The sequence below is a fragment of the Psammomys obesus genome, unplaced genomic scaffold (genome assembly GCF_907164565.1).
Source record: "Psammomys obesus unplaced genomic scaffold, mPsaObe1.curated_primary_1811, whole genome shotgun sequence".
Classification (NCBI taxonomy): Eukaryota; Metazoa; Chordata; class Mammalia; order Rodentia; family Muridae; genus Psammomys; species Psammomys obesus.
The window spans coordinates 33,952,354-33,971,496 of record NW_026596046.1 but is presented as its reverse complement, the minus strand read 5'-3'; the positions used below and the strand labels follow the sequence as shown (position 1 = coordinate 33,971,496).

The following is a 19,143-nucleotide window of genomic DNA, read 5'->3' as shown; positions in this document are numbered from 1 at the left end:
CACACCCACACCCACACCCACACCCACACCCACACCCACACCCACACACATGCTTGAGTCTGGCTTTCACAGGTTGCTGATGTGCCTGCGTGGCGATGAACTGTGCGCTGTGCCCGAGAGGAGACAAGACTTCCCCATGGTTCCTGGAGTTCACCTCCACAAGTGGCTGTTTGAACCACGCCCTTTCGGAGACAGTGCAGCCTGTGCATGTGCGTAAGGGCATGTGAGGGGCAGATTTTAGGCGCTGTCTTCAGTGTTTTTTACTGCTGTGGTAAGTCAGCATGACCAAGGCAACCCATCAAGGAAATGGCTTATTTGGGGCTCACTGTGTCAGAGAGTTGGTGTCCGTCACCTTCATGGCGTCGTGTGGCAGCAGACACGGGTGGCGCTGGGGCAGCAGCTGAGAGCTTACATCTCAATCTACAAGCACGAGGCAGAGAGAGAGCCAACTGGCTGTGGGCTTTTTTTGATTTATTTTTTCTTTTCTTTTTCTTTTTTTACCATATAGCCCTGGCTGTCCTGAAACTCACTCTGTATGTCAGGCTGGTCTTCAACTCAGGAATCTGCCTTTGTCTACCTCCTGATGGCTGGGATTGAAGGCTTGCGCCACTACAACTGGCAAAATTTTCATTTATTTATCTCACTTGTATGAGTGTTTTGACTACATACATGTCTTTGTACCATGTATGTGCCTGTGGGAAGCCAGAAGAGGGTAGCATATCTCCTGGAACTGGAGTTATAAATAGTTGTGAGCTACCATGTGGGTGCTAGGAATTGAACTCTGGACCTCTGGAAGAGCAGCCTATGCTCTTAACTGCTGAGCCCTCTCTCCAGCCCCCTGGCCTTTGAAACCTCAAAGCTCATACTCAGTGACACACCTCCTTCATCAAGGCCACACCATCTCATCCTTCCCAAACGTTTCCGACAACTGGAAACCAAGTATCCAGACATACAAGCCCATGCAGTATCCTCATTCAAAACACCACTGGCTCCTAACGGAGGGTTAGCATGTCAGAGGCTTGGAATCCCTTTACCAAGGCCACACAATAAATAGTAAATGGGAAGGCTTGGGTTCAAGCTGGTGTTTTCTGAGCCTAAGGCATTTCATTGGTCTTTGACATCATGGTTACCAGGTCAGTATACAATTGCAGAAGTCTCCCCTAATTCACAGGGATATGCCCCAAGATTCTCAGAGTACACCAGAAACTGTGGATAGATGCCCCCACCTGAATGTGCATGTACCCATGATAAGCTTTACTTTTAAGGTGGGCCTGGTAAGAGAGCAACAGCGATAACTATTAACCAAATAAAGCAAGGGCAGTGTAATGTAATTAAACTGCCAACATCACTACGCTTCTTCTCTAAGTCTTCACAAAGCAAAATAAGGCTCTGTGAAATCTGACAGTCCGCTGACCACTACTTCCCAGACTAATGGGAGGGCAGCATACACAGCCTGGACATGCAGGGCAAAGAGATGACCCACCCCCACCCCCAAGTGAGGCAGAGAAAGATGAGACTTCATCAGATGACTTAACATGAAATCTCATTTTAAATGTATGTAATTTATTTCTAGAATTTTCTGTTTAATGATTTTGGACCAACACTGACGACAAGTAACTGAAACCATGGAAAACAAAACCATGGAGAGAGAAGGGCTATGTACTAAGTTCCTTGTGATCCTTACTTTTTCCTCAAAACTGTCTTCTCTTCTTTCCATAGTGCCAATCTTAAAGATGTTTGTTATTTGAAACTATTTATGCTTCTGCTGATTTGTCCTTTTTGACTCCAAGACCCATATCCTGACCCATAGTCAGGACCCATCACCACCACCAACACCGCCATCACCAACAACACAACACCATCACTCATTATCACCATCACCACCTCCATCATCACCACCACGACCAACGTCATCATCACCATCACCACCACGACCAACGTCATCATCACCATCACCACCACTATCATCACCAACAACACTGTCATCTGTATTACCACTAATACCACCATCATCAGGACCACCAATACCACCTCACCACCACCTCAACATCATCATCACCAACAACATCATCGTCATTATTACCACCACCAACAGTATCACCGCCTCACCAACACCATCATCACAAAAAACACCGTCATCTCCATCACCACCACACCACCAAAACCATCATCATTCCTCAGCATCACCGTCGCTGCCACCACCACCACCATCACCAACCACACTGTCATCTCTATCATCACCACCAGCTCTATTACCACCACCAACAGCAATACCATCATCGCATCACCATATTTCCCCTGCCTTTTGCAGCAGTAACTGGCAGATTCACCTGGGACATCCCCAAACACGGCTCTCACAGCCATATCCTCAAAGCCTAACGTGGTGCCTCACTCATAGGAAGAGCTGAACTGAACAAGTGACTACAGTAACAGACTCTGCCTGCCTGAGGGCCTCCATCCGAACAGAGGCGGAGCATGCAAATGCCACCTCATTGAGGAGATTAATTTATTCTGGACAGGGGCAGCTCCCATGGGCTAAAAGCTCCCCAGAGAGTGATCCTGTCATATAGATTCTTATTTTGTTCTTGGTCTTCTTGGAGGGTGGGAAGGGTTGGTTTTTCTAAGAAAAGATTTCATTATATTAGTCCTGGCTTGCCAGGAACTCACTATGTAACCTGGTTGGCCTTGAACTCAGAACTGTTTTGCCTCAGCCTTGTGAGTGCTGGGGTTACTAGCATATGCCACCATTCCTGGCAGTCTTCTTAGTTTCTTAAGACAGGGTCTCACCTGGCTGGGAGGGGCCTGGCTGGAGCTTACAGTGAGGGTGCACAGGACAGGACAGACCTGCTTGGGGTGGACCTGGCTCAAGAATTTTTAAAAATTAGTACCAGAGTTTGAACGCAGGATCATGTACATACTAGATGAGCACTTTAACCACTGAGCTACGGCCCCAGTTAGATTAGACTCCTAGTTGGGACCACAGAGCCTCTTGCTAACTCCAAGTCTGCTTTAGGCCAATTCTAGAATTCTGTGAGGAAGTGGTCCCCTCCTGGTGCAGTGCAGAAACTGAATTCTAGGCAGACCAGTTGCTTCCTGAACGTAGCTCAACTCCACTTACTCTCTGTTGATTTACTTTAAAAACCTTGGTCCAGGGAGGAAATAGCAGCTGGAGACTAACTCCACAACGGTGAGGACTGCACCTTTCTCTCTCAGTCGCTAGGAGAGGTGGCGTGGTTACCGCTACATATGGAGACAGAGAGGCCCTTCTGTGCCTCAGTCTCCCGCAGCTGTTCAGCTGTGAGCAACAGGGCACCGACTGTGTCGCTTGGGAAGACTAAGAGACATTACCTTCAGGCTTTCTCAGGCACTCCTTCAGGGAGTGACTGGCTAGTTACACACAGCCTGAGCCCAGCAACAACAGGAAACTGCACGGCCAAGGGGCCAAACACAGGTTTTGTTCAGCCACAGGCCGGGATGTTTTTCTGGCTAGTTTTGTGGAACTGGGCTGGAAGTACATGCTAGTACAGACACGCTAGATGAGTGCTCTACCACATGGTTAGGGTCCCATCCCCAAGGGTGGCTTTGGAGATGAGTATTTGCTACTGATCTGATGAAAGAGCACACTAGTTTTGAGCCTCATTCAGACGGTGTTCTTTTCCTTTTCTTTCCTTTGTTGTTGATGCCTATTTGTTTGCTTGTTTGTTTTTATTCTGTTTTGTTTTTCCAAGGCAAGGTTTTTCTGTGCGGCCTTGAACTTGTGGATTCACCTGTCTCTGTCTGGGATTAAAGCCATGTGCCACCACCCCTTTCTCTTTCTTTCTTTCTTTCTTTCTTTCTTTCTTTCTTTCTTTCTTTCTTTCTTTCTTTCTTTCTTTCGTTCTTTCCTTCCTTCCTTCCTTCCTTCCTTCCTTCCTTCTTTCTTTCTTTCTTCCTCTCTTTTTTCCTTTCCTTTTTCTTTTCTTTTCGACAGTCTCGATGGTGGCTGGCCTGGCACACACTATAAGGGCCAGGCGGATCTCTAACTCACAGCGATCTGCCTGCTCCTGCCTCCTGGCTACTGAGATTTAAAGGAAAGCAGCACTACACCCAGCTAAAAGCCGCTCTTCTTATTAAGAGTCCTGTATTACTTAAGATGTGGATCACTCATCCACATTACTATGATGTTTTAAATTTTGGCAACAATATCTTTGGGGAAATTTATTTTCTATCTTTTTTTGAAAAGATGTGTTTCATTTTTATTTTCGTATCTGTCTGTGTGTGGCCTGTGGAGGCCAGAAGAGGTTGTTGGATGCCCTGGAGCTAGAGGTACTGGCAGGGGCGAGCTACCCAGTGTGGCGCTGGGAACTGAATGCTGGTCCTCTAGAAGAGCAGAAGGGCTCTTAACAGCTGAGCCATTTCTCCAGCCCCTCTGCTCATTAGATGAATACCTACACGGTATCACTAGCTTGGCATGTTGGCCCACAAAGCCTAAAATATTTACAGGCTTTCCTTTTTTGGAGGAGTACAGGAAGTTTATTGTGGGAAAGTGAGACAGAGACAGTGGGAGAGCTTAGAAGAAACGAAAATATAGAGTGGGGAGGGAGACAGAGAATCAGGGGGACAGGCAGAGAGAAGAGAGACCGGGGGAGGAAGGTACCTCACAGACAAAGAGGGGAGAGAAACCAAGGCAGAAACACACACACACAAGGTTTCTCTTGTGGGGCCCTGGCTATAGATCAGGCTGGCCTTGAACTTGGAAATATGCCTCCCTCTGCCGCCATCACCGTCTAGCTACAGTCTTTCCTTTTACAACAAGTTAGCTGACTCCTAGTTCAGGCTGAAGCCACTTGCCCAGACTCATCGCCACCACATCTCTCTGTACCTCTCTGTGTTTTGCCCTCCCCTACCACTGGTCCCGCTGTTTGGTTCACGAAGATCGACCTTTCAAGGTCCAGCTCAGACACTGTCCTACTTAGACATAGTGTTCCCTGATGTGTCCGGGGCAAGAAGCTCAGGAGCACAGTGGGGATCCACACGTTTGTTAGCAGGTGTGTAATGCATGATGCTCTGTCAGGGGATGGAGGAATGAATGAAAAGCTCACCTGACTCCTATTAGAAGAGCGGCCTAACTTCTTACAGAACCGTCTGGCTTCTATTTCTGCCAGTGCCTGCCCTCAGCAAAGAGTGGTCTGTACCCAGCAAGGCTTGTTAAGTTACAAGGATGGAGAATTGTATATGGACCACATGCCACAATGCTACGATTTAAAGATGGCCCTGTGAAGCCATCCTTAGAGCCCTTAGCAGGGTCATCCTCTCACAGGCTGTGGGGGTACAGGGCTGGTGGGCAACACCACTCCCTATTCCTCCCCTCCCCCCTGCTTTTGTCACATTAATTACACCCATGAGACTTCACTTGCCTGCTCCCGTGCCCTCTGAATGGATGCTCAGCACCTGACTTGGGCTTTCAACCCAGAGACCTCACACACTGGAGACTTTCTTCAAACTCAAGCTAGGTGTCTTCCATTGCAGGCCCCGAGAGGGGGCCCCCATCCCTCGGCAAAGACACAGGCCCCATCTACAAGGAACTCAAGCTAAATGGACTTTTGAAAACGTATGTCTATTTGTTTTACTTTATGTGTATGAGTGCTTTGACTGCACGAATGTGCATCACATGCTTAACTTTCAGATCCCATGGAACTGGGGCACTGATGGCTGTAGACAACCATGTGGGTGCCGGGAATCCAACCCAGAGCCTCTGCAAGAGCTAGTGCTCATAGCTGCTGAGCCCTAAACAGACTTCCTTTTGCAGCCCTGCTGAATCATGAGATAGATGCCAAATCTCTAGAAAGCTCCCCAGACTCCTGGGCTCTGGGGGAGATAAAGGGATAAAGTTGTCAGAGGAGAATAAATGGGTGGTTATCTGGGATATCAGTGCAGTCCAGGGGACCTTCTCTCCAGTTTGTGTGTAGTCCATTCCTTCTGACTGCAGATGAAGCTGAACTCTGACGAGTTGGGAAGATTATGGAGAGCAGTGGGCATGGAAAGGACATGAGAGAGAGAGAGAGAGAAGACATCAAAATGCATTATATACATGTCTGAAAATGCTATGAAAATGTATTATTATATTTCATGAATATATGCTAATGATTATTTTAAAAAAATCAGACTTGAGATGCCAGGCATGGTGGCACACACTTTTAATCCCAGCACTCGGGAGGCAGAAGCAGGCAAACCTCTGAGTCTGAGGCCAGCCAGATCTATGATTTACAGCGTGAGTTCCAGGACATCCAGGGCCACACAGGAAACTCCTGCCTTGAAAAACCAAAAAAGAAAAAATTAATTCAGTAAAAAAAATTCAGTAAAAATTAGAACATAGAGCTTTTCTAATCAGAAAAATAGCTCCATTTTCATAGAAATTCAGGCCTGCAGCAATCATCCGTTTCTAACTGCTGTCGTTAAGACTCATGTTTTATATTTCTTGTTCTCGGTATGCAATGCTTTCATGAATACAAAGTGGCAAGAGCCTCATCTCCCCTGTTGGATTTATTTTTGCAGGGACACGGTATAAACCAGTGGCTCAGAGAGCGGATGGACTACATATGCCCACGGAAGAGCTAATCAAAGCATTCTATGGTGCTTTCCCCAGAAACCCGAGAACTTGGTCAAACAGAAAAGTGAATAGCCAAGTGGCGCTCAACCCCAGAATAACAGCGGTGAGGGCGGAGCCTACTGACTGCTCATTACAGGCTACACACTGTGTTAAGTGCTGCACACCTCGTCCGTCCACTTGTTCAATGGTCTAGCTGCAGGCTGGCCAGATGGCTCAGCCCTTCGGTTCCCAGCACTCATGATGGATGGTTCACAACCTGATCTGATGGTTTTAGCCTCCACGGACTTTTGAACTCACACGTGCCCAGACACCCACTCTCACCCACACACACATTCAGTCACATAATTAAAGAATAAAAAATTAAAATTAAAAAAATCTAGCTGCAAGCAGGGCATGTTGACACATGCCTGTGATTCCAGCACTTGGGAGGACTGAGAATTTGGGCCAGCTTTGACTACATAGCAAGACCCTGCCTCAAAAATCATCTATAAAGAATCTACAAACTGCCAAGCTGGGTCCTGAGGGCAGTGATGAGAGAGGCACTATTTAATGGAATATTAGGTCTCTCGACAGCTTACAAGGTGGGTGTCACTGAATCTGTTCAACCAGTGAGGAAAGAGGTCAAGCCACAGGCCCAGTGTCTTTGGTTAACATGTCAGATGCCAGTGGAACTCGAAGCCCCCAACAAAGCTAGACATGTGGGAGGAGCTGGGCGTACAGGTAAGCACTGTGCTTCCTCTGCTCGGTTCCCTCCCATGTGGGGCTAGCCTCTGTGCCCTGACTCCACACAGGCACAGCGCATCTGGCTTTCCTCCATATTCCTCCTTACTCCCACACGCTCCTGCTGCTGACTGCTGCCACTTCTCTCTCTCTCTCCCTCACGAGACCAGGTGCTCCCACAGACAGGCATCTGTGTAACTCACTTCTGCACCGCCAAGACTAGTGAGTGCCTCATGGGAGAAGTCACGAGTGTTTCCTGAATGAATAAATGAAGGACTTCCCTCCTAACCTACTCTGTTCCACACTCTCAAAACAAGAACAAAAGCAGCCAGCACGGGCCGTGCTCATGCGCTGTACAGCCATTACCTTCTCTGTGGTCATCGTGACTCTGTGAGGTTGCTGCTGTGTGACTGTCCCCATTGAACTGACCTTCCCAAGGCCACACAGACTTTAAGTTAAAGTGCAGGGCTCAAACTCTGTTCTGATGGTCACCAACTCCTTCTCAAAATACAAGGACCCTCTCAGGTGCAAACAACCCTTCCCTCCTCCAGGCTTCCAACAGAATCACCCAGCCCCACAGGGCCCCTGGAGGCCTCTGGACCCTGACTGTCACCTTCATGGTGGCCCGCTTGTGACTCAGATGTGTGCTTTCCATGTTCACTCCCTCAGGACAGCAGTCCCTGCAAACAGGAGGATGCACTTGTCACTGGGAACAGGGAGGCCCGGTGTACCAGCCTTTCATGCTTTAAAGATGCTGCATTGAACTTGAAATAAAACTATTAATCCCCCTGCATTATTATTATGGAATTAAGACCAAATAAATCCAACCTAATTCCCTGCTTTTACAGTATAAGCCTCTTTTGCAACAGACTAAAAGCCCCACAGGGCAGGAAGGATTTAGAAAGAAGATGGAGGAGGATCAGTGTGAGTGAAATTGCACATTAGGTAAGTGTGGGGCTCGTGACTCAGCTCAGGGTGGGATCTGGCCAGATCCCTGTGGGATCCCTGTGATTTCTATAAGCAAACAGGGCTGAGCCCTCCGGGAGAGAGCATCAGGTGTGGGAGCAGGAAGCAGACAGGCTGGACGCACAAGCTAGGCCTGATCCTGGAAAGCTCTCACCTCAAGCCAAAGTGCGTGCTGGGTCTCACCGTGGAGGGAGAGGAGTCCACGGAGAGCTTGGGGCAAAGGGTGGGGAGGCACCCCTCACCCCACCCCAATGCACAAACAAAGTGATGGGGGTGATGGCATGTGTTTAGGGACCGGCAGAGGTTAGGTGAGATAGACAGCAGCCCTTTCTAGGAGAGCGTGATGAGCTAGAGGGCCGGGGACACAAGGGATGAGCTGGAGCCTCATGAGGCAGACAGGGATATGGTGAGGAAGGAGAGTGATTCTGAGCCTGTCTAGCCATTGACTGGCTATGAGACCTCAGGCCCCACCCTTCCCTAACTCTACATCCTTACATGGTGACGCTGTTAGCCTGGCTAAGTCAGGAGACAGGCAAGTGGACCTCTTCAGGTTAGAGGCCAGCCTGGTCTACGTAGGAAGTTCAAAGCCAACCAGGGCTACGTAGATTTACTGTAACAGATTGTTGAGAAGCCTAACTAGAAGGTGGGAAGATAACTGCAACTGAGCCAGAAAGGTACACACGGCACAAGTGGAAGGGCTCAACTTCAACGCCCAGCAAGCACACAGCAGCCGGGCATGCGGCGCGTGCAGAGGGGACAGAGGCAGGAGGCTTCTTAGAGCTCTGTGGCAAGGCATGCCAACCTGGTCAGCAAGCCCCAGGTCCTCACCTAAAGTGTGGTGTCCAAGGTGGGCACTCGGCACATGCGTGAGCGCACGCTAATTAGAGAAAGGTAGAGAGTAAGCCCTCAGCCAGGACAGCTGACACACAGTACTGCTTCGGCTCTCCAGTGCCCTGCTCCCTTGCACGTTAGCTCTGTTGTCCTCCTTCCTGATTGATCACGGTGATGTAATTTCGAGAGAGCCTCAAAAGGTAGGAAGGAGCTCGAGAAAATGCACTCAAGGAAATGTCACCACGAGACCACGTGGGCCAACTTTCTGAAGTCACTGTAGGAAATGGACAGTGACCACAGGGCACAGCACAGTGAAGGAAGCAGTTGTTTCCCCGTCTCTTAAGGGTTTTGTGGCTTGAGGTCTGGGCACAATTTCTCACCCCACAGTAGGCATGACCCTGCAAAAGCCTTTCATTCATGTGCAAATAATTGCACATGGATGTGGAATAAGTGGGGAAACCATCACTTATCACACATCATTCAATGTGTCTCGCCACTGCGGGAGAAGCTCGGAGGCAGAGACAGTCAGCGACAGGCCTTGCTCTCCTCTTGGGTAGGGAAGGTGAGCACAGAAAGCTCTTCTCGCTGTGCTGAACTCGGATCTCAGTGGCCTTTTCCCTTTTCTCCTCGTCTCCCACCCAGACTAGCATCTGTAGGGTGGTTTCTCACCAGCAGCCTGGGGTTCTGCTCTGTCTTCTGCTCTGCCCTTTCTCCTGAACATCGGACTATATCTTCCTTTAGTTTATTTACTGTATTTTGATTAAAAGAAAAGTAACCTAAGCCAGGCGTGCTGGCATACACCTTTAATCCCAGCACTCAGGAGGCAGAGGCAGGACAGCCGAGGCTACACAGAGAAACCCTATCTCAAAAAACAAAAACAAAAACGAAAACAAACAAACAAACATACACTTAGAACTAAGTCTACACGTCTTGATGGTTGACTCGTGTGGACCAACACTCAGGTAAACATACAGAGGACATGTAACATTTCCATCACCTCAGAAGGTTCCTCAGGCTCCTTCTCAGCCAAGTAGCCTCCCCCCCCCCCCCCCCCCCCCACCAAAAGCACCACTGCTCCAACCACTGTCAGTTATCCCGCTTGGTTTTGAACTTTATATAAAGGGGTCAGGTCATGCAGTAGATGCAGGCACATTTTTTTTCTTACTTTATGCCTGTGATCTACCTATAGTATTGTGTGTCATAGTAATTTGGTCTTTTTCAATGCCATGTAGCAGTGGTTTTCAGTAGGGAATAAATTCCTGCCCCGACAGGGTTGTTTTATAGAGATATTTTTATTGCTACAACTCATTGCAGGGGAGGACAGGAAATGCCACTGCCATGATGTGGGTAGAGGCTGTGAGTAGAGGCCAAAGATGTCTCCAAATAGCCTACAAGTTCATAAAAGGGAATTGTCCAGTTGAAAAATGTCTAAATGCTGAGATGGAAAATCCATGCACACCAGTCTTCTATAGCAGTCACAAACTGTCAGAATGGGATGGTCGGAAAAATACACAAAGCTGGGAAGCCGAGACAGAAAAGACCACAAGCCCAAGCCTTTTTCAGCGGGTTCCAGGCCAACTGGGGTAACTTTGTGAGACACAGTCTGAAAAACATCGCTGATGATGTAGCTCGATAGTGGAGCGCTTGCCTGGCATGTACAAGGCCCTAGGTACATCCCAAAGGGTGGGAGGAAAAGTAGGAAGAGAGAGTAAAGAACCCCCACAAACTGATTATGGAAGGTCTGCTGTTCAACCATCTGTAACAGGCCTCACTGGAGACTGGGCGGGGCAGGACACCCTTCCTCCCCCCGCAGCTCGGAGGACCGCTTGTTTCCCTGACACATAGACTCTTCTTCCATCTTTAAACCTAAAACGGGGTAGCCCAGACTGCCACCCTGCATCACCCTAATGCTGACAGCTGTCTTCCTCCACTTACGTGCTCACACTCAGCCCTCCGGGTGATCCAGGCTATTCTCCCCATCTCACCATCCATCTACACAGCTCCCCTTGCCTTCCTACCTATCCACAAGATCCAGCAATTAGAACGGGGGTTTCTTAAAGGCAAGTGTTCCGCTCCCCACCATGCCCTGCTATAATCACTCTATACCCCTCCATCACTGTGCACTCGTTATTTTCACACACTTACCTTTCGCTCGTTTCTCCAGCCAAGATGCTATATGCATTCTTGCACACATCTCCTGTGTTCTCAAGGAAGGAGTTGCTGAGTCATAGGGTAAACAAAAGGATGCTATAAAGTGATTAATCCAGCAGTATTTCCGTTTTCATCTCCCACTGAGAATCTCTTTGTCAACCTGAACATATTGCCAATTCAATTTGTCCAAACTGCACTGCTCGCCTCTGAATGGCATACGAAGCAGGCAATGAGGGGATGCCCTAGATGTTCTGCCCTCCCCTTTCTGTTTTTGTCACTGGTATTTTATCCTGTGCCATCAACACGTTTGCACCCTTCCTTGCTGAAGGTCTTATCATCGCTCACCTAGACAATGTTTTTTTCTGTTGACCTTGGGGGTCCCAGACTATTCCCTCCAATCTGTCCTTCCCACTGCTGGCAAAGTTGCCTTCCCTAAAATTCCCGCCCGATTCTGACCTCCACTTTGTTTATAGGATGAAGGAGCTGGCCTGAGCCTGTCTGGGTCCCTTCTTGAGAACTGCTCCCATCTCTTTTAGTACTTTCATTTACTCAAATCGACCTTCCTCATTTAGTGTCCACTCAGATCTTGCAAGCCTCAGTATGCCAATCAGGTTCTCCACGGAGCGCTTTCCGGATAACATTCCAGCATGGTAGAACTGACTCCATTGTCTGTGCCCTGCCTGATCCTGCACTAGTAACTGCTCAGCACATGTGTTTGGGCCTAAAGACACAAGCTCTTGCATGCAAGGGTCACGTCCTCATCCCAGGACTTACTTCAGGGCCCGACATAGGCAGACACAGGCATTATGGTGGCTTGAAACCAAGTTGAAAACACAATGTTAATGTGACCTGGGAAGAGGAGTACCAAGTGGAGGGAAAGGCATACACAGAGCCTGAGCTTTCTGGAGACCCAAGGACACACCAGGCACGACAGGTCGTAGGTGCCATCCCGGAAGTAACAGGTCTATTTCTGCAGGGCTGAGGTAAAGACCATCAGAGTCGTGTAAGGCTTCTAGCTTCTGACAGGCACAGAGGGGGCCTTAGCTAGCTTCTCAGGGAGCATCTTGGAATCTTTTGGTTTGCAGGTTCATGCCCATCCTGGTATTCACCCCATTTAGCAGAGGCTAGCTGGTACAAGCCGTGAGGTCAATGCTGTTATAGATTGGCCCCTTAACCCTAAAAGACGTTTGTTGGATTGTTCCCATGTTGTGTGGGGGACACTGAGTGATTCTCTATTCCAAGCTTGACTGGGTTTTAGTGTGTGTTTGGGTGATTCTCTAGAAGAGCAACCAAGAATTACCTGTGCAGGTTCTCTTTTGTGGGGGAGTCTTGGTATTGTACTCCTGAGATTGACATGTACAAGACTGAATAATGACCTAACCAAATGTCCAGCACACAGTAGGGCCTCATCAGAAGTTCCTAAGTAGGCATGAAGTGTAATCTGGCTTACTCCTCCATCTTTTTAGAAAAGGAAGAATAAAGTGAGAATAAAGGTTACTGAAAAGGATTATGTTCGATGGAACCAAAGTATCATTCTTTGGGAAGACAAAGAAGCAAAATTAACATTAACAAGACTGGCCTTGAAAAAAAGAGAAGACACAAATTAATACCATATATGAAAAAGATACAGCTACAGGTAAATAGATATCTTTAAAAATTCACAAGAATGCTTTTACCAAGTTTATGTCAATAACACTTAAAATTAGAAACCAGAAAATGCCAGTATCAATTGCTGGAACTGGCTCAAGAGGAAATTAAAAACCTGTATAAATGAGTCACAGTGAAGACAGCTAAGTGGTAGTAAAACATATTCATGAAAAAGAGAACAGGTCCAGCAGTGCACAGGAAAACTTTATCATCTATTTAAGGAGCAGCCCTCCTTAACCAACTTGTTCCAAACAATTTAAAATTAGGGAAGTCCATTCATCTAATTTTGTAACCTTTATCCCAATATTATTTGAGTACAGTATGAAAAAATTGAAAATAGCAGACCAATTTCACTTACAAATACACATGCCAATAATTTAGGTTAAAAACAGCAAGTCAAGCTCAGCATAATGAAAAGATTTCTCTTATCTAAGCAAGGGCTATCCTAGGACAAATAATACGGTTTAGCAAAAGGAAGGACTCTACTAACATTAAAAAGTAAAATCAGACATCAGTTGATATAGAAAAAATATTAACTTAAATTATAAAAATTAAAAACTCCTAGTAAAGTAACAATGTGAGAAGTTTCCTAACCTTTTATCTGAAAACAAGAGCAGACATCATTCTTAAAGATAAAATGGCAAACACAGTCCTGTGTCCCCAGGCAGACTTCTATTGCCACACACACCACTCAAAGCAACACTGAATATTCTAATCAATGCAAAACACAACACAAACAAGACACAGCCCTATTGGAAGCCTATCAACAGATTACCACTTACTGGAAATGCATAATCATCCCCTCAACAAAGCTAATTACAGTGTGTAAGGCTCCCAAACACAAGATTTCAGATTTATTTTTATGTGTGTGTGTGTGTGTGTGTGTGTGTGTGTGTGTGTGTGTGTGTGTGAACATGTGTGTGAGTACCCAGAGAAGCCAGAAGAGGGCGGCAGATCCCCTGGAGTTTTGACTACAGATGCTTATGAGTTGCCTAATTCAGGAGCTGGGAACTCAGGACCACTGCAAGAACAGCTACTGCTCTTAATTGCTCACTGAGCCATCTCTCCATCCTAGGTGATTTGATCCCTAACTCATTCTATACATGAAGATAAAAATCCAGTGAGTTTACTACAGACTAAACTGTAAAAAGCTAATAAAAAACAAAGAAAACAAACAAACAAACAAACCCTATGTGTATGATTATATACCTATATAAGATCTTATGGAGAAAATTACATAAGTGAAGGATGTAACAGACTTGAGTAAAAAGCATGTTTAGTGTGCTTGCCAAAGAAAGTCTCAAGTCCTACTGAGCAACAAGAATAGACTTTGGGGATCCGCTTTAACCTCGCCAAATAGCATGTCTGAGGACGTGGCCCAGGGCCTGGAGCTTGGGAAGTTTTCCGGGTGGCTCTTCCACATCCTGAAGTTTGAAATCCCTGACTTAGGAAGAGGTGGTAACCTGGGCTGGCCACAGGATCACCGAGAATTTTAGAATGTTCACAGGTCTGGGCCGCACCCCAGATGTACTGCATCAGAATTTCTGGGTGGGGCATCTGTACATCAGCGTTTTTTTAAAAAAAGTGTGTGTACCCTTTTGCGTGCATGTACAAATCTGTACACAATGTGTATGCAGGTGGACGCCTGAGGTTGGTGTCAGGCATCTTCTTTGGTCATGTTCCACTTCACTTTTTTGACATAAGAACTCTCACGGACCTAGAACTCTCTACTTCACCTAGGCTAGCTGGACCTTAAGCTCCAGCGATGTTGCTGTTTGCCCCAGAGCTGGGGTGACAGGCACGCTGCCCTGCCTGACGCTGTGGGAGTTCTGGGGATCCGGACTCAGGGCTCTTGCTTACACAGCAATCACGTTAGTAACTGAGCCCTCTCTCTAGGCCCTGCACCAGCGTTTTTGAGACTGTGCTATGCAGTGAGGTTGAGGCACCTTTCCCTGGGTGAAGATCTCTGTGTGCAGAGAGGCCTGTGGGTCTCACTGTCTTCTCCGGATGAGCATTTCCTCCTGGTGTAACCAGGCAGAATTCAGCCTTTATTCTAGTTAAGGAAGACATAACCTCCTTCCTTACATAGGATTAAAGCTTATTTACTGGTACCCCAGCACCCTGGCTGGCACATAGCAGGGCTTGGTGGTCATATTATGCTGTAATTTCAACCATATGAAAATGAAGGAAATTTATCAGTGCGTAAGTGAATAAACGTTTTGATAGGCCCTAAAAGTCCCATATGATCAGCAAATCCATGACAGAATTAGGGTGTGAAACATACAAACACAACAAAACCAAGGCCTTCACCCGAGCACATGAGCTGGGGAGAGGTGGGCAAGCATATTGGACAAGGAAGCAAAAACAAAAGAATTCAGATAGAGCATTGCAATAGAAAGGAAGGAATAATTCGGAAGGGCAGGACCGAGGAGGGTGCTGAATAGTTGCGATCTGGGGTTGTTGTTAGGATTTGGGCAGACGAAAATGAGGGAAGTTGGTGCATTGGGAGTAAGCCAAGCTGGACCCGCCATTTCTAACCTTCATGCAAGCCTGGAAGGCAGACACCAAAGGGACTTTTGCTTTCTGACTTCCTGTTATCGCCTTCATTTTTTTTTTTAAGCATTTGACTCTGGTTTACTGATTTCACTTTCCCAGAGTCTCTGCTGATTTCCTCTTTGAAGAGTTTGTTATTAGTGTTCCTACAGGGAGCACCCGAGACCACATCCATCCCTATTAGCTGACAGCAGGGGCGATGGGGCTGACTGGGAGGGGAATTTTAATCCCCTCCTTATGACCCATCTATTTCCTATTTGAGGATGCTGGGTCGAATGTCACAAATGGCTTCCCAATAAAATCTACCTTTAAGACACGGTTCTCGATTTTATAGTATTATCCATGTAAAAAGAATATTAAGATTTTTATCAACCTCATGATTATGAATAATGACAAGATACCTCAGATATCATTTGAATGCAAACATCCCAGGTCAGTGTGATGGGTTATGAATCGGATGGCCTGCTGGAAAGGACAATTTCTCAAAACCAGAGGAGCCCAGGATAGCTGATGTTATTCACTGACAGCACATTAGCATTATGTGATTCTGCATATCCAATGCACATTATATTACAGACCAGTATATGATGGTGAGTCATATGTCTCTTTCTCTCTGTTAAAGCAAACTGCTCCCACTGCTGCAATGTGATGGATGTCACTTGTAAAGCCCACGAGAGAGACCAGCCCCCGTGGTGTAAACACACCATGATTTATGGAGAGTGGCAGAAGAAAAGGTCTTATAAATCAAATTGCCATTGATGTGGAGCAAATTTGGTTTCCATGGTGATATTAGGCCCTTTTATAGTGGACATGGGACATTCTTGAATTAAGGAGCTATCCAGAATCACAGCAAGAAAAAGAATGTCAGACAATAGGGAAGGAAAAAAAAAATCAACGTTCCAGAGATGCCTATTCACCCCAGACATTTTTTTCTCTACAGTATGTTTCTGCTAACTTATAGAATATATTATTTCTTCACAGCTACTTTCACCCAAAGACCATTTCTCTGGAACTGATTAATGTTTCTTTTGGAACAACAACAGCAGCAACAAAGTAAGTTTCACAACAAATTTGTCATAAATTCAAATTGTTCACTAAAGAAATGTCTGTCTTTTAGCAAGACATATTTTCTTCGGGTTTCAAAATACAGCAAAAGGGCACTGATGACCACAAAGTCAAATATATGCATTTTACAGAAAAAGCAACTGAAAAAAATTGAGAAGTTCAAAGATTGTCCATGATAGGTTGATAGAATTCTGACAGTGGACAAAAGCGATCATTTTCACTGACTTCAAGAGAATCATTTCCCCTAATCAAGTCTAACCAGCCAGTGTTCCAGTAATGGGAAATTCGAAGCTGGTGTGCGTACCTATCACAGGTAAGATTTTCTTCCGGGGAGATTGCCATATGGAACAAAGGCCCAGACCAACACTCGAAGTGAACTGCATCTGAGGGGCAAGCTCATTTTCTAGCTCTCAGGCCCATCTTCCGCAAACAGAAGGACCCCAGCCAGCTTAGAAACATAAACTGAACACGATCACCCAAGGCAGTGTGGGAACTTTGGCTCTCTGAGTTGAACTGGCATGATCTCTATGAAGGTGAGAAGGGGGCAGATCCTGCTGGGTGGCTGCAAGGCTCCACCTACCAGGGCCTGGCAGAATGGAAACAGGAAGGTGAAAGGGGCAGCAGGAATCCGATGCCAGGCTATCCAATGAGGTCTGTAACCTCTCAGATAAATGAACTAGGGCTTGTGAGCATGCGAGCCATGGCAGAACCAGAAAGGTAATGTTTTGGTTTGTGTATAGGGGGCTTAATGCCATTTCTTGAGTCTTTCCTTCTCTCCTTTGGTCCTCCATTGTTAGTGTAAACATTACTGTGAAAATCCCACTTCCCTGTGTCTGTGCAAGGAAAAGAAGCATTGTCCTTGCTTGACCCAGAGCTTTGAAAGGCAGTGATACACTTCTTCCTCTGGGAGACCAGCATGGCTGTGATGCCAGTTAACCCAGAGACAGGTACCTAGTGGGAGGCAGAATGCGGAAGACTTGGAATTCTGAGGCAGGGGTCTGGTTTTGCCTTAACAAGAGAATCTATGTACATCCGTCTTCCGGCTGCGTTGTGAAGGTGCGCTTGTCTCGTCCACTGAAGAGGCCACATACAGCGCTGGCAGAAGACCCTATAGCCCTTCCTTCCACGCTTGCAGTAAAAAGCATTTAACTGCCATGGCGCCGACGAAACAGCCCAGGAGCCACACCTGCACCCTGCTAGCTCAATCACTCACCACACATCTGCTCCTTCACAACCCCAAGGCCAGCGTTCAGCTCAACCAGGATCTATCAGCTAATCAATGCTGGTTGAAACATAAAGGAAGGCCCTAAAGCTAAACATTCAGACATATGCGTTGGATGAAGGGCGAGGAGCAGGCTGGAAGGCCAAGGCTGCAGCACACAGAACAGCTTGTAGAAGCTGGTGGGGCTGGGGTGGGGCAGAGAGGAAGATGGAGGCCGTTTCCAGGCTTGAAAGCATTCATTCACCATGTGCCAGAGAGGAGAAGAAATGCTTATACTGAACAGAGGGAGAAAGGAGCTGCCTCAACAGGCAGGAGGGCTGGGCCTATCTAGGAAGCAAAAACAGGCATCATGTAGGAGATTATAACGGAAACAAAAACTACCAGGCGAGGCCAGCTCTCCTGAGTCACCTCTCCCAGTCCTCCCAACAGCTAGCGCAATGTTTGGCATTTAGGCAAGATCAAAACTGTACAGAGTATGTCCGTGGAAATCAGTACTGTGTGGACAGTCCTACCACAACTGTTATTGATTGCATCTCACAGATGAGAACTTGAAGCCCAGGAGGGTGGAGCAGCTTGCCCACTGTGTCAAAGCTACTGAAGAAGGCGGAGGGAAATGCCTTCCAAGTACTAGTGGTTGAAGAGTGAGTCATTTGTAAGGATCATGTGGGGCGATCTGGAAAAGGGTGTGGCGCTTGAGTGTGGGCCAGGGACGGGGAGAGGAAGCGCAAGAGAATGAAAGGGACTTGGGAGGAAAAGGGGTCGCATGGAAAGAACTGAGCAGTGGAGCCAACTGGGGGGGGGGGCAGTATCTAGGATCCAGGTGAATGGGGGCCAGGAGGAAAGCGCACATTAGCTGGGAGGAAACTGACAGGGTCTCTGTGGGGCAGGCTGGGTGCTGCGCTAAGAGGCAGGGAGGAAACTGGGGCTTTGGGATGCCACAAAGAACAGGCTGGGAAGACCAGCGTGGAAAATGTTCAGGGTGGGGCAGAGAAGGCTTGGTGGTGAGGGCTCTGGAATGTGCCTAGGGAGAGGGCGTGGTCTGGCACCGGAGAGGAGGCTGAAAGAGAGGCTTTCGGTGGGGAAAGTGAACCCTGGTGGTCCTCTCGAGGGGACGCGATGACCAGCGTCACCCGCCGCCTCTGTCTCACCTGTAGGAGCTGCTCACTGTGCCTGTCACCTCCTCCCGGATTTGCCTGTTGAGGGCATCTGCCACGGCACGCCCTTTGCCTCCTTCGGACCCTACGGCTTGGGCCTGGGCAGCGGGTGTCTGCTCATACCCTTCTGAGCGACGCACCATCCAGGCCGGTCCCGCCTTCCTGCGTGTGTCGCGCGGGTCCGCACCGGACGCCTTTCCCGCTGCAGGGCCGCCCTCCTGGGTCAGGGACTGGGCAGGGGGCAG

At 47.5% G+C, this 19,143-nt stretch overlaps 1 protein-coding gene across 2 annotated transcripts in view; it reads right to left on the bottom strand.

Moving 5' to 3' along the window:
* Map6 (microtubule associated protein 6) overlaps nt 1-19,143 on the bottom strand; it is a 72,242-nt gene that overhangs the window by 51,555 nt on the left and 1,544 nt on the right. For both annotated transcript variants that reach the window (XM_055623139.1, XM_055623138.1), the window contains exon 1: nt 18,893-19,143. This exon is cut by the window's right edge. In XM_055623139.1, coding sequence (XP_055479114.1) covers nt 18,893-19,143 — 251 coding nt within the window. The remainder of the gene's footprint in view (nt 1-18,892) is intronic.